Source organism: Mycosarcoma maydis, chromosome 11 (genome assembly GCF_000328475.2).
Source record: "Mycosarcoma maydis chromosome 11, whole genome shotgun sequence".
Taxonomy (NCBI): domain Eukaryota; kingdom Fungi; phylum Basidiomycota; class Ustilaginomycetes; order Ustilaginales; genus Mycosarcoma; species Mycosarcoma maydis.
Genome location: NC_026488.1, coordinates 87,936 through 101,371, shown reverse-complemented (window position 1 = coordinate 101,371; position 13,436 = coordinate 87,936). Strand labels below are relative to the sequence as shown.

At 55.4% G+C, this 13,436-nt stretch overlaps 3 protein-coding genes across 3 annotated transcripts in view; 2 read left to right on the top strand and 1 right to left on the bottom strand.

Moving 5' to 3' along the window:
* Positions 1–4,723: 4,723 nt before the first annotated feature.
* UMAG_11967 (uncharacterized protein) lies at positions 4,724–7,265 on the top strand (the record flags this gene model as incomplete). The annotated part of the gene is made up of 2 exons (XM_011392284.1): positions 4,724–5,090; positions 5,185–7,265. 2 exons carry the CDS (start codon positions 4,724–4,726, stop codon positions 7,263–7,265), a joined length of 2,448 nt encoding a protein of 815 aa, XP_011390586.1.
* A 288-nt stretch (positions 7,266–7,553) lies between these two features.
* UMAG_11966 (uncharacterized protein) lies at positions 7,554–10,232 on the bottom strand (the record flags this gene model as incomplete). The annotated part of the gene is made up of 1 exon (XM_011392283.1): positions 7,554–10,232. The coding sequence occupies one exon, from the start codon at positions 10,230–10,232 to the stop codon at positions 7,554–7,556; it is 2,679 nt and encodes an 892-aa protein (XP_011390585.1).
* Positions 10,233–11,467: 1,235 nt separating this feature from the next.
* UMAG_15099 (uncharacterized protein) overlaps positions 11,468–13,436 on the top strand; it is a gene marked incomplete at both ends in the record, with an annotated part of 2,220 nt that continues 251 nt past the window's right edge. The window contains 2 exons of the mRNA XM_011392300.1: positions 11,468–11,603; positions 11,749–13,436. Coding sequence (XP_011390602.1) covers positions 11,468–11,603; positions 11,749–13,436 — 1,824 coding nt within the window. The remainder of the gene's footprint in view (positions 11,604–11,748) is intronic.

The window sequence follows — 13,436 nt, the reverse complement described above, 5'->3', positions numbered from 1 at the left end:
TTTGTTTTCGCATTGGCAGTTCTCATCGACTTTGTTGATGGATGGTCAACTCCGACACACCACTGCTGAGCATGTGCCATGATCAGTGCAATAACTAGTGTCATATCCAAAGCCGGGTGATGAGCCGTCGTTCAAGGCAACTTGGACAGCTGTGGACGGTTGGTAGATCAAACGCATGGTGCATACACGTCTAGACTACCGTCGCAGGCTGAGGATGCAGGCACGCATGTCTCGGTTTGGGTCCTGATAGCGGATCGGATTGATTGCGCTTCAGATAGACATGGCGACTCGCGCCTAGCACACACACGGTATGTAGCGCACAGCTGTGACGAGCTTGTTGATACTGTGCGCGTATCTGCGCGTCAACAGTCGATAGTGGTGAGTCACGAGTTGGCTGTGCGAGCCTCGTCCGGGACCCGGTGTCGGAAGGAAGCTACCATTCCAGTCACGAGTGGGTCAACGCCTCGGGCTGATTGACTCGATTGATACCGCTACAATCGTGAATGCTCCGATGCCAGGACTCAGGACTCGACTCGAACGTGCGCGCGCTCCTGTATCAAGAATCACGAATCACGCATCGCACATGTGTTGACAGCCATTCGTGATTCATTTTATTCACTCACGATTCGGCGGAATTTTGTGATTCGTGATGGCTTTCCTTTCTGTCTTGCTGCGTAAGTTATTGTAGTTATCTGCGTGTTCTTGATTGGCGCGGCGCATGCGATCGAGCCAATCTACAATTCTGCGTGCTCTCTGCAAGCCATGCATGTACAGTACGTTGCGGCGCTCATTACTCAAGTTAGCTCGCGACGCGTTCTCGACCCGCCGCACGTGATTCGGTCCCGGAAAGGGGCAGGTTTTCTTTATAGTTTTGGATTTTAGGGCACCAACCTTTCTCGCCCGCATTTTGTCCTCTCTCTCTCTCTCTCTCTCTCTCTCTCTGGGCAGAGTGGCGGTCATGCTTGATCACTCTTGATGATAGGACAAGGCAAATGTCTATCACCCTTCGCCTAGGTGGGGTTTCGGGTCAGACGTGGCGGTCGAGAAGCGCTGGCAAACCAGTCGGTGCAAGCTTGAAGGCTTGCAAAGATTGTTTTGGCACAGCCATCACCAGAGACGATTGCGGGGCTCCACGGGCTCCACTTGGCTGTAACCGTAGGTAGGCGTGCACTACAAGATGAGATGAATCGAACACGTCACGACGCCACAGACGGGGTTTGTTGGGTAAGATTCATGATGGGTGTATGGAAGGCCGTTTTCTATAAGCCAAGTCGCCTAATTCGCCTGGCACAGAGACGAGCGAGCGTGGGAAAGAAGATTCGCTTAAACCGCGCTCGGCCTCGCCTAGACGCAGTCAAGAGCAAAGAGCGTGTCGAGAGCGTGTCAGGCGATCTTGTACGTGCAGCCACAGCTGAGGCGTGGCAAGCGAGCAGTGGTCCGACAAGGTCAACGTCGGTGCACCTGACGCTAGCTTGCGTGTTGCTCGCTCGTGCACGTTGGAACAAGCAGATAGCACACACACTTGATCTCATTCACTGATTGCACCCACTCGAGCGATTATTCTGGGGTGAAAAACGTTTCCTCCTCCTAGCAAGCAGATCGATCGGAAACGCATCGGGTTCAAAATGGGAGTGTTTAGATCGAGATTGGCCAGATTTTGAATCATGTGGCGCGTGACTTGGTGCTTGAATTTTCACGAGACGATCCGAAAACCAGCGCCGGCAGAGTGGCACATTTACGGGTCAGACTTGCCGATGCGTCGAGCGAGGCTCGAACGTTGAAGTCTTTATCTTTGACGTTTGTCGTCCAGCCCAGTCACGAAGGACACGGACACACACGCTGCATGGCACGAGTGCGGTACGCTGGATCTACGCATGGAAGCACTCCAAGATTGTCCGTTGCGTGTTGGTCAAAGTGACTATCTTGTAGGCTGTCTGTGTGCTGGTCTTGCCGCTTTTTCACGTGGGCGTGACAGGCTGTGGAAATGAGATACAGCATGTGCGTCGACAGCAGGCACAAACTGATGATCAGCGGCTCACGCCATGACAGCCAGATGTGGTGCGGCTCGACTTGACGGAAGCGCTGCCGAGCAAAGCGTCCTGCTAACTTAACTTACTGAAAGCCAGTTGGCACCAAGACCGGCCCTGTTTCGTCGCAAAGATGGACGGCATTCCGCAAGTGTACAAAGAATGGGCCAAACGTTAACCTCATGTCATGATCAAAGCTGGCGTGTTTCAGTGAGTCCATCATGAATCTCGAATGGTGAAACACAAAAGCCATGCTGTGCTGCTTGGAAAAGCGTGGATCGCGCTGACCGAATAAGCACCAAGCCAATCGCGAATCACCATCCTGAATCACGAATCGCAAAAGCGCAACGAGCAGCCACAATCTAACATCCACACCGGACGCACTCATGGAACCCTTCGTGCTTCACTCACGACTTTACGCTTTTCGGCTCGGTCGTCTTACCCAACAGCCAACAGTCACGAGTCACGACTCAAATCATGAAAGGACAAACGACTCAACACGAAATCGTGAATCGTTTTTTTTTGGAATCGTGAATCACGAATGCTGCATGTTGCAAAGAAGCAACAGCGGCGCAAGCAAAACCAGTTGTGAAAATCATGGAATCTAGACCGGACCGAAAACCGACAAGAGAAAGAGAAAGGGCGGGCGTGAAAGCGAGTTTGGTCATGAGACGCGAGACAATCACGAATCACAAATAACCAAGTTAATAATTGTGAATGTGAATCCACCCACGTTTACGAATTACGATTTGTGGATTCTTGATTTCACGAACCCGCAGCTGAATCACGAATCTGAATCTGAATAAATACTATGCTTTCACAATCGTGAATGCATTTGGGGGCGTCATTCTAAACCGACACAGGTTCGCAGGTAGCCAATACCAAGGCCCAGCAACGCCAAAATCGACGCCTTTTCTTTTTGGTAACGTTACTCGAATTACGATTTACGATTCACGATACTACGCCCCACAAGAGGCGACTCACGATTGGATTAACCCTAAGCTTGTTGCCCTCATCACTTGCTCCCATCAAGCCGCGCCACGGAGCTAGCTAGAATCAGGCAAACGGGCGGGAATCGTACCGAATAGCAAGTCACAATCATGAAACGCAGCGCAGATTGGGTGTACCACTTTATCTAAGCAATTTTTAATTGATTACATTCGCGGCATTCGTAATTCTCGATTGTGGTTCTACAAAAGTTGAGCGAGAGCGGCGAAACAAGTTTCAACGTGGCCTTCTCACGTTCTTGTTCAGACAGGCGCATATTCAAAACAATTTTTTTAAAAAAAATAAAAAAAAAATCAGGCCGTGTGTCGGGATTTTTCATTCCGTTTTGAAAAGAAAAAGAACGGATAAGGACACAAGAGCCGAGACAGAAGCCAGCAGTCAGCAGCCAGCAGCCAGCCAGGTCAAGAGCTGTTGGCATTGCATTCGTGACGTGAACCGTGAATCGTGATTGCGTTCACACGCCATTCGTCTTTTGTATTCACGATGGTGCTCGGGTAAACGCTCGTCCCGTCGGTGGTTGACAAGGCTCAGCGGTGCAAAAGTGTTTCTGTGACTTTTGGCGTCTCACGCGCTTGGTTGCGTTGCAAATCAGAATCATGAATTGATTGATATTGACGATTACATTGTGTGCTGATCAGCTAGGATGTGGATGTGGATGTGGATGTGATTGTGATTGTGGACGCTGCTGTGCCATTCATCGTATAATAGTTGCTCTCGGCTGAATCCTCTCCTCTTTGCTTTGACATGAGTCGCTCGGATCGCAACGTTTTTTTTTTTTTTCTGTTTCTGTTTCTGTTTCTTTTCTTTTTCTCTCTGTCTGAGGTACGTCAAGTTATACGCCTTCGAGGTACAAACTTTGGCGTGGCGCAATCGTGAATCGTGAAGATATGGGCGACACTAACCACTTTGATTTGCGCATCCCGCGTTGCCATACGCCTACTTTGCTCGACGCACTCGTGACTGTCACAATTTCAGCATCACTTTCTCAGCCACGCTGTGACACTCTGTGACTGTGACACTGCGGCACTGCGACACTGCGAGATTGCCTCGTTGCTCGCTCTCTCAATCAGCTACGCCATCGTCATCGGCTTTCCTTCTCCATCACCATCATCCACACATACATGCTCGGCGCACATACCCTAGGCCTAGCCAACGCATACCCTTGTCTCCTCCACACATCAAGCAGCTCGTCCGGTCGATCGCCTCTTGACCCTCTCACTTTCCGACGTCTCCTTCACCGCGACCCTAAATCGCACATTTCTCGCTCAACGCCACTCACCATACTCCCCCGTTGGTAGTTTCAGCATTCACCGCACCGTCTCTATCGGCCAGGCTGCGCGCTGCGTACTGCGTGCTGCGTGCTGCACCACCCTCGACTCCATTCCTCCAATCCGCCAACCGCATCTTTTTTGGCCTCCACGCCTTCGCTCACGTCGACCCCTTACATCGTCTAAACGTCAACGTCAACGTCAACCTCGTCCGACGCCGCCCTCGTCTTTGATCGGTGGGTGGATGCGTTGATCCAGTCGGCTACCCTCAAGCAATCGCGCACAGTCTCTCGCACTCGGCTGTTGCGCGCGCGCTCACTTTTTGTTTGCAATTGACTGTGCACCACAAGCTGTGTGTATCTCATCCAGCTGCACGATTCCAAGTTAGTCATCCTAGAGCAGCGCACCAACTCACCCAACATGGCATCTACACAAGACGCCGGCCTCTCGCACGAAGAGCGCTGGACCGCTCATCGAGCTGACCACGAATCCGACTCGGCCCACCCCTTGAGCGCCGCTTCCACGCCCGCTCCCACCGCTCCCGCATCACCACCAGCAGACGATCTCGCTTCTTCACAGGAACTGTCTCGATCAACTCATGCTTCAGCTTATTCCAAACGTCTCGGTATCGACGCAGAAGACGAAGATGTCCGCATTGCCATCATGGCCTTGGGCGCCATGAAGAGTCTCGACGGTACCACACACCGCTTCGCTGGTCCCAGCGCCAGCACCAGCAGCAGCAGCAGCAGCGCCATCTCCTTGGACGCCCACAAGCGCACCGCCAAATGTAAGTCTCTTGCAGTTCTCCTCACCAAAGCGTCACCTTTTTTTTGTTCTTGACTTCTCACCCTTTTCACCCTTTCACCTTTTCTTCGCAACAGCACCAGCAAGGACCTCTTCAGCCATATCCAGTTCCAGCGTCGCTTCCACCGCCATCTCTTCCCCTAGCTCCACCCCTGCCACCGACCTCACCCAGGATTCCGGCGCCGAATCCCCTGCTGGTCGCTCCGCAGGACCTGCGCGACTCGGCGATCTTCCACCAGATCTCAAGCTCCCCGCCGTCATTCACGACGAAGATGGCAACGAGCTCGAAGTCGACCCAGAGATGATGAACGATGTCGACTTTTTACAACGCGTCAGCCACCTTCCGCTCGTACGCGGTACCCTCCGCGCCTACGAGCTCGGCAAGCAGCGCAGCAAGGTTGTCAAGTACGGCGCTGACCTCGTAGAGAGCTCCGTCAAGACCATCTCGCGCCCCGTCGTCAGCCGTCTCGGCGCCAGCCTCGGTGAGCGCGGCGTCGAACAGCTCGACGATTTCGCCTGCCGACAGCTCGATCGCCTCTATCCATCCGCCATCTCTTCGCCCAGCAAGGAGGAGAAACGCGGCATTCTTGACGAGGTCGAGCGCAAGGACCAGCAAGAGTGGTCCAACATGAGCTCCCAAGAGCGCGAAAAACGCAGAACCGCCTACACCGCATTGCGGCTCGAGGAGCGTGAGCGCACCCTCATGTCCAACGAGCTTCGACAACGACGAGGCAAGGGTATCGACCTCGAGATCGAGACCTCGGCCTCGCCAAGTTCCTCTGCCCTTGCCGCCGACAGAGCCCAAGCGCAGGTCGACTCCACCATGGACGACGCCGACGACCACCAAACCAAGTCGAAATCCAGCTCGTGCGGCGCAAACGCTGGCGCCAGTGGTGCCATGGTGCGCGCTAATGCGGCTCAGTCGCTCCCGCTCAAGAACAGCCGATGGGGTTCCATGCTGGTCGAGGCAGGCGCCACCGCTGGCGGTCTCTCGGCCGCCATGAGCCAAGAGTCGATGAAATCGCTCAAGTACTGCCTTCAATGGCTGCAGTACGCCACGGCGCACATTGAACACCAGATCACCATCCTGCGCGACCTGATTGTCAAGCTCAACCACGGCGAGCTCGACATGTCGGCCACCGCCGTCCAAAACCTTACGCACATCAAGGGCGACGTTGTCAACACGATCCGCGGCGTTGTCGATGTGATTGGAAAGTACGCTGGAAGTGCGCTCCCCGAGCCAGCACGTAATAGCGTCAAGGCGTTTATCCTCAGCCTTCCGGCGCGCTGGGCCACGGTCAATCGCAGCTCGGCCGCCAGCTCGCCCACCGGCTACTTTGGCAACAGCCCCTCATCGCCCTCGTTTTCATCAGCGCACATGAGCGGTGGACCGCAGTCACCCACGCATCTTTCCGCCAACGCGAGGTACCGCAACAGTGCCGGCCCTTTGAGCGACCAAGTGCAAGCTGCAGCTACGGCGCAAGCAGCGAATCGCATTTTGACGCTTGCCATCGAGTCGCTCGACATTCTTCGCAGCGTCACGGTTGTTTTTGGCGAGTCGCTCGACCGTGCCGATCTGTGGGTGGAACGTCTGCGCATCCTCGGTCTTCAGCGAAAGCGTCAGCACGAAGCGAATGCGTCTGAGCAACAACACATGATCGCCGCCGGTCCATCGCCCTCTTTGTCGGCGCAAAGTGCTCCTCACTGGGAGAGTGCACGAGGCTCATCAATGCGCGGACGCGCGTCGTCACCTGGCGGCGACAGCGACGTCAGCATGGGCACGAGTGCATCCACGAAACGTCGACGAACGCGCCAGACACGCTCGGGAGGCTTGTACATGTCACGCACGCCATCGGCGGCCGCATCGCAGGGCGAGCATTCCGAGGACGAAGAAGCGCTCACCGAGACAGAAAAGACCAAGTCGCCACCGCTTGCACACGTGCCCACGTTTTCGACTGGCTCGACAAGTGGCGCTTCTGGCAACGGCCATTCGCACCACCACCATGCGCACCACCACGCTGCCAGGCGTCCCGGCACACGCTCGCGCGCCGGCACTGGTACCGGAAAGCCGTACCCCATGCATCCACCAACACTGCCGTCGCCGTTACACGCCACGTTTGCCTCTTCACCCTCGTTGGCTGACAGCCAGAACGCCTGACTGGCTGACTGGCTGACTGGCTGACTGGCTGACTGGCTGACTGGCCGCACACTTCACTTTGGCTCGAGTTGCTTTGCATGCTCTGATGCGCACTGGCCTGTATTTCTACCGTCTCTATATGCTATTTGGCGTCCAGCTGACGAATGCACTCTGTAGTGAGTCACGAGTGGTGAGCTGTACATGGCAGCAAACAGGACCGGTCTCGGACGATCCACGCATGTGGCGCACACAGCCAATTACGGATTGTGAATGCGGGAGAAGACACGTGTTGGAGAAAGGCGTGGCAAGCTAAGCGAGGTAGGTGTACATGTTTCGTGCCGAGTCTGTGCGTTCGAGGTATTCGCGTTCGATGAGGCTTTCGATGCGCTTTTTGATTGCGGGGAGCGACGGGTGGAAGCGCGGCGAGAGTTGGGTGATGATTTGCTGTACGAGGTCTGAGTGAGCGAGGTGTTTTCTGTTCTTCATGATCCTGACGATGGATGCCTCGATTAAAAACGACCTTTGCTCGTCAAGTTTCGCATTTGTCACGAGCCTCTCCTTGCTCGTTTCCACTCGCGCTGCCACTTGCTGGATCTTGAATCGCGCCAGTGGACATGTAAAGCCCGAGTTGAAACAAAACTTGTCCTCCTTCTCGACCTCCCTGCCTTTCGGAATCTTGTTGAGGATCCGGAACTTACCGCACGCCAACGACTGAAGCGTCCTCTGTAGGTCTACATCTCCCATATTGGTTGCGCGTGCGATTTCGTCGTACGAAAGCACCTCGTTGCCACTACCCTCCTCAAACAGCAGCAGCACCACCAGTGCAAATGTCGAAACGTTGATCTCGTGCGTGCGCGAGTTGAATGCCACCCTGATATCCGCATTCCCCAAATTCGCATGCCACGTCAACACGCGACCGTTGTGCTTGCTCTGATAAAACTCCTCAAACCGTCGTCTTGCCTCCATGAGCATCTCGGGCATCGTACAACTCGGTGGCTGCGCTGAAATCGGCCAATTCGTACTCGTCAGCACATTCACCGATACACCAAATCGCATTCCCCGAGCCGAGTTCTTGACGCTCCGATTGAATTCCTCCACTGTCTCCTCGCTCGTCTTCATATCATTCAGCATGCCTTGCAACTTGGCAACGTAGCCGTGCCCGCTCTCGATCTTGAGCTTGGCCATCATGCCACGCTCCGCATCGTCCGAAACGCTTCGCCCCTGCAACAACCGTTTCGCCAAGTGCTGCTTGTAGTATCGCTCAAACGTATCCTTCTCGTGCAGAAAGCGGAACACCGAGATCGTCTTGCGCAGCATTTCTTCCACCTCGACTTCCGTCTTGCCCTTGAGGCCCTTTTTCAGATTCTCGTCAATGAACAGCGAAATAAACTCGGGCGCTCGCTTGTTGGTGTTGATAAACGATTCAAACGCCTCGTTGATCGCCGTCTCGCATCCGGTGTCGTTGGCCAATGCAACTTGCAGAATCGAGTCAAACTTGTTTTTAAACTCGAGCACCTCTTCTACCCATCGAATCGCCGTGGCAGCCTGTGGCGTCGATGCGTCCACATCGCCACCCGCCTTCTCCTTGACTCTGCCCTTGCAGCCGCTGCCTGATGCATCGTCTTGACCTTGGCTTGGATTCGTGGACGCAGCTTGTGCGGGCGTCTGGCTCGTGACTGCATCATTGATCAGTTTCCCTTTGGCGCCAATGTAGCTCTTGAGTGCTAGACGCAACGTCGTATCACCGCCAGAAACCTTGCTGAAGAGCGTGTACAGCCTAGCTAGGTCCTCGTTGCGCTCCTCGTCGAGCATCGCCACTAGACCGGAGCCGGGCATGTTGATGATCGTCGAGAGGTGCTTGCCGAGAAAGTTGGTTTCCAGCAGGTGCTGCAGTGGCTTGTGCGTTTCTGGCTTTAGATAGACTGCGACACGATCAGCCTCTTCCTGCAATCTTCGTGCGACGTGCGCCAGATACCTGGCAGCGTCTCCAGCGTCAAGCCAGCGATCCGCTTCGGCAGAGTAAAAGGCTGCCGAGGTCTGTAGCAAGGCAGGCTCAAAGTCGCTCGAGTAGACCGAGGCATCCTGGCTGGTCGGTGCGCCCGACTTGGGCTGGGTGAGATCCGAGAGCATGTCAATGTTGGACTTGAGCAGCGAGCGGCTGATAGCCGAGCCCTCGCGTTCGATCTGGATGTGAGTGAGAAGCGTGCTGTATAGGTAAATCTGGATAGGATACTTGGAAGATCGAATCACGCAATCGCGAAACATCTCGAGACCAAGGCGGTTGATCGAGGGAACCTTGTGGTTCTCGACATAGACGCGGTCGACGTACTTGAGCACTTCCGACAGCTTGGACATGCAGCTGCGGTGATCTAGCCAAGTGTCGCGGATGGCGGTCATCAGGCGTTCGCCTGCCTGAGTGCGCGCTACAGCATCTGCATGGTCGCCCGCTTGTGTGGCCGACATAGAAACAGAGGCAGCGGCTGCAGATGCAGCTGAAACAGCCGGTGTAGCGTCGGTATCGGCGTCAGCAAAAGAGCTTGGGTCAGAATCGATGGCTCTGGCCTTGCCTTTGCTTGAGCTACTGGTAGAAGGATCGGGATTGATTCGAGATATAGACGAGGACGACGCTTGTGAACGGTTGAGAAGCGATTCGGGTAAGATGATACCCGCCGATACAGAGGCAGCGCCGCCTGGTGGGAAAGCAGGGACGATTTTTTCACGACAGAGTTTGTCAAGATGCTGCTGGACTTGCTTCTTGACGCCATGGTAGAGCATGTCGCCCTGCTGGTAGAGGACGAGGTTGTAGGCGTATCGATAGTGCTCCTCGTAGCTGAGTTTGGAGATGTTGTGGTTCTGGATCTGCGAGATGGCGTGGACGAGCCTGAGCCACATGTCTTCGATTGAGACGTCGAGACCGATCTTTTTGGGTGGCTTGAGTTTGGTGCCACGAGTGCCACCAGGCCTACGCATAGAGCCTGGTGCGTTCATGATGGCGAGAACGTTTGCGGAAGCAAGCGTGGCGTCTGGGTGCAAGAGACGGTGATGGCAAAGAGATGCGAGGCCGACTTGTTGTAGCTGCTCCGCGTGCCCGCGATAAGAGAAGGGGCAAGGTGAGGATAGCGACGAGCGAGTGCTGAGTCGAAAATGGTGGAGGAGGAAGAGAGAGACACACACAGGATGCATGCAAGCTTGAATTGCAACTGGCAACACTCACGACTCGGTTGCCCATTCGTGACTCAAAGTGGGATTACTATCAAGTCCAAGCTCGACTAACCATTCACGATTCATGATTTAGGGTGCCGTGCGAGAGACACTCTGACGGAGCCAGACAAGCGTGAAGGTTGAAGTTGCAACTCACAACTCAAACTCACACTTGTGACTTGATTATGTTACGGTGTACAATCGTGAATGCACGATGCACGTACCGTGTATTCGTGATTCATTCAGGTTTGTTACATTCGCGATTCGGACAGTGACGCATCCAAACCGTGCATCGTGAATCGTCAATCGAGGATCTGAGCGGATCGGGATAAGCTTAGCAGCCGATTGTGAAACGATGTCGAGGTCGATTTCGATATACGGTGCAAAGGATATTGCCAGATCGGGTGCTGAATCCAAAGCAATCGTGAATCAGAAATTCTAGCGACTGCTCTGGCGTCTCGGCTGTCTGCGCGTTCTTGCTCGCGGGTGCGCTTTGCTGTTGCTGTGGCTGTTGCTGTGGCTGTTGCTGTGGCTGTTGCTGTGGCTGTTGCTGTGGCTGTTGCTGTGGCTGTTGCTGGATGATTGACTGATTGATTTTTGGAAATCCGCGTTTAGATTCACGATTCACGATTGACGATTGCTCTTTCGCTTGGCTTGGCTTCAACTCGTTGGTCAGTCCGCTCGCATCAACGTAAACGATGCAGTCAAAGCTCTCTTGACTCCCTTTCGTCAGTCACACTGTGTCTCATTTCATCCTTTACCTCATCACCTCATTCCACTCGTCTTCCAAAGCGGATCGTATCGCATCGAACGCACTGCACTGCACTGTACTGCACCGCATCGCACCGCTTCTGTCTTGTCACGACCGTAGCTCGATTCGGCTTGGCAAGCAAACTCCACCCTTGTTCTTCCACCAGCGCATCACGCAACACCAACCGCGCGTACGAATCGATCCATCGCTCGACTTCTCTGCTCTTTCAACAACTCCGCTCGCTTGCTAGCGAGCACCACCTCTCGCCGTTATGGCATCCTCACTAGATCGCCAGCAGATGGGCCCCCAACTATCGGCTCCCAAGAGGCATGCTAACCATCCCGATCGCTACGATCATCCACCCATGCCGCATCATCTACAGCAAGACCCTTACCAGAACGGTCCAGGTATGTGTCTCTTGACTGCCAGCTTGCTATGTTCGTATCCTCCGCTGCTCCAGCATTCACGCTGACTTTCTTGCTTCCTTTTTGCTCCACTGGGCGTCTCGACATCCGCAATTCGCCTGCTTTTCCTCTTCTGCCACGATACAAGCAGGCTACCCACCAGGTCCTTCCTATCCTTCCCGCGTCGATCCAGGTCGTCCTGGCGTACCCATGCATCATCATCGCCCACCTTCACCTTCTCCCATGGCTCATCGCGATCCTCGTGCCACCATGGGTCCGCCGGGTCCCAACGGCCCACCCCCGCCGCCTGGCATGATGGGCGTTCCACCCAACGACCGGTATGCCATGCCTCCTTACCGTCCCAGCCCTGGTCCGCACCCACCATCCCCACCCTGGCAGAACCAGCAGCTCTACCAGCCTCCTCTTCCCCCAGGCGCATCCTCGCTACCTCCTCACCTCCATCAGTCCGCGTTTAACAATGTCCCTCCTCAGCACCGCGGATCACCTCACATGGCTCCACACATGCCATTGCCGCCGCCACACCATGGAGGCGGTCCGCCTCTGGCTCCTCACGCTGGTATGCCTGCGAGTGCTATTTCGGAATCACACGCCAAGCATCTCGCCTCGCCAGCCTCGGCGAGCCGCAAGTCGCCAAAACCTTCGGGTAAAACCAGCCGAAAGGACAAGAAGGACAAGGATATCTCCGCTTCTACTGCAGCGCCCGCTTCCATGGCAAAGAACGCAAGCACAGAAACTTCTGGCTCCAAGCGCGGAGCCGCCAAGGCTGAAAAAGCCGCCGCAGCCGCCGCCGCCGCCGCCGCCGCCGCCGCAGCAGCAGCAGCAGCAGCCACCTCCGGCAGCACTGTGAGCGCTGCTCCTGCCGCTTCTCAAGCTGCTCTAGATGCTGCTGGCGCACCTGCTGCGACCGAAAGCAAAAAGGACAAGAAGCGCAAAGAAGTGATTGACCGCATCCATCGCATCCACTTTGAAACCATCGAGAACCGCGAGAGTCTGTACCAGGAGCTATACCACGCGCTCACCTCGTCGTACGCTACACTGCTTTCCAACCCGGCCAGATCCAGACACTATACACTCGAACTCACACGCCTCACTCTGCAACGCGATGCTGCGCTGCGCGAAACGGCTCTGCTACACGCACATCAGCTCGAATCGGCGCGACTCGCGTACGAGAACGAAAAGCACAAGGTCGATGAAGAGGCGCGTCTCGCCAAGCGTGGCGCACGTGAGAAACTGCTCGCTGTCGTAGAGGCGACCAAAAAGCGACTGCAGGAGGACAAGGAAGGAGGCGATGTCGCCGTGGACGCCTTCTTTGATAGCGCGCAACGACCTCACACCACGCGCAAGTTGCGCAATAAGGCGAGCGGAAAACGTGGAGGTGGAGCCGCCGGTGCCAATGACGACGATGTCGACGCTTCCAGCGCTGGCGCGCGCAACGGCGTCAATGGAAACGCGGGCATGTCGGGATCAGGCATTGCCAGTGGATTGCAGGAGCTCATTGCGCTATCTGGCTTTGGACGCGAGGAGGTGGGAGGCGGTGGAGGTCGTCTGGGTCTCACTTCGGCTCTCGATCTAGGCGGACTCGGATTGACGTTTGGCGGAGGAGGAGATTTGCTCTCAGGCGCGGGTATGGGTGACAGCAGCTACATGGGTGGCGGCGGACGTAATTTGAGCGTCATCGGAGGCGTTAACGGTACGATTGGTGGCGTCAAAGGCAGTAGCAAGAAGAAAGGCGCCTCGAAAGCAGCCGCTGCAGCTGCTGCCGCCGCATCTGCTGCTGCAGCTCGCGAAGCGTCTGGGACTGGCGGCGACGATGAC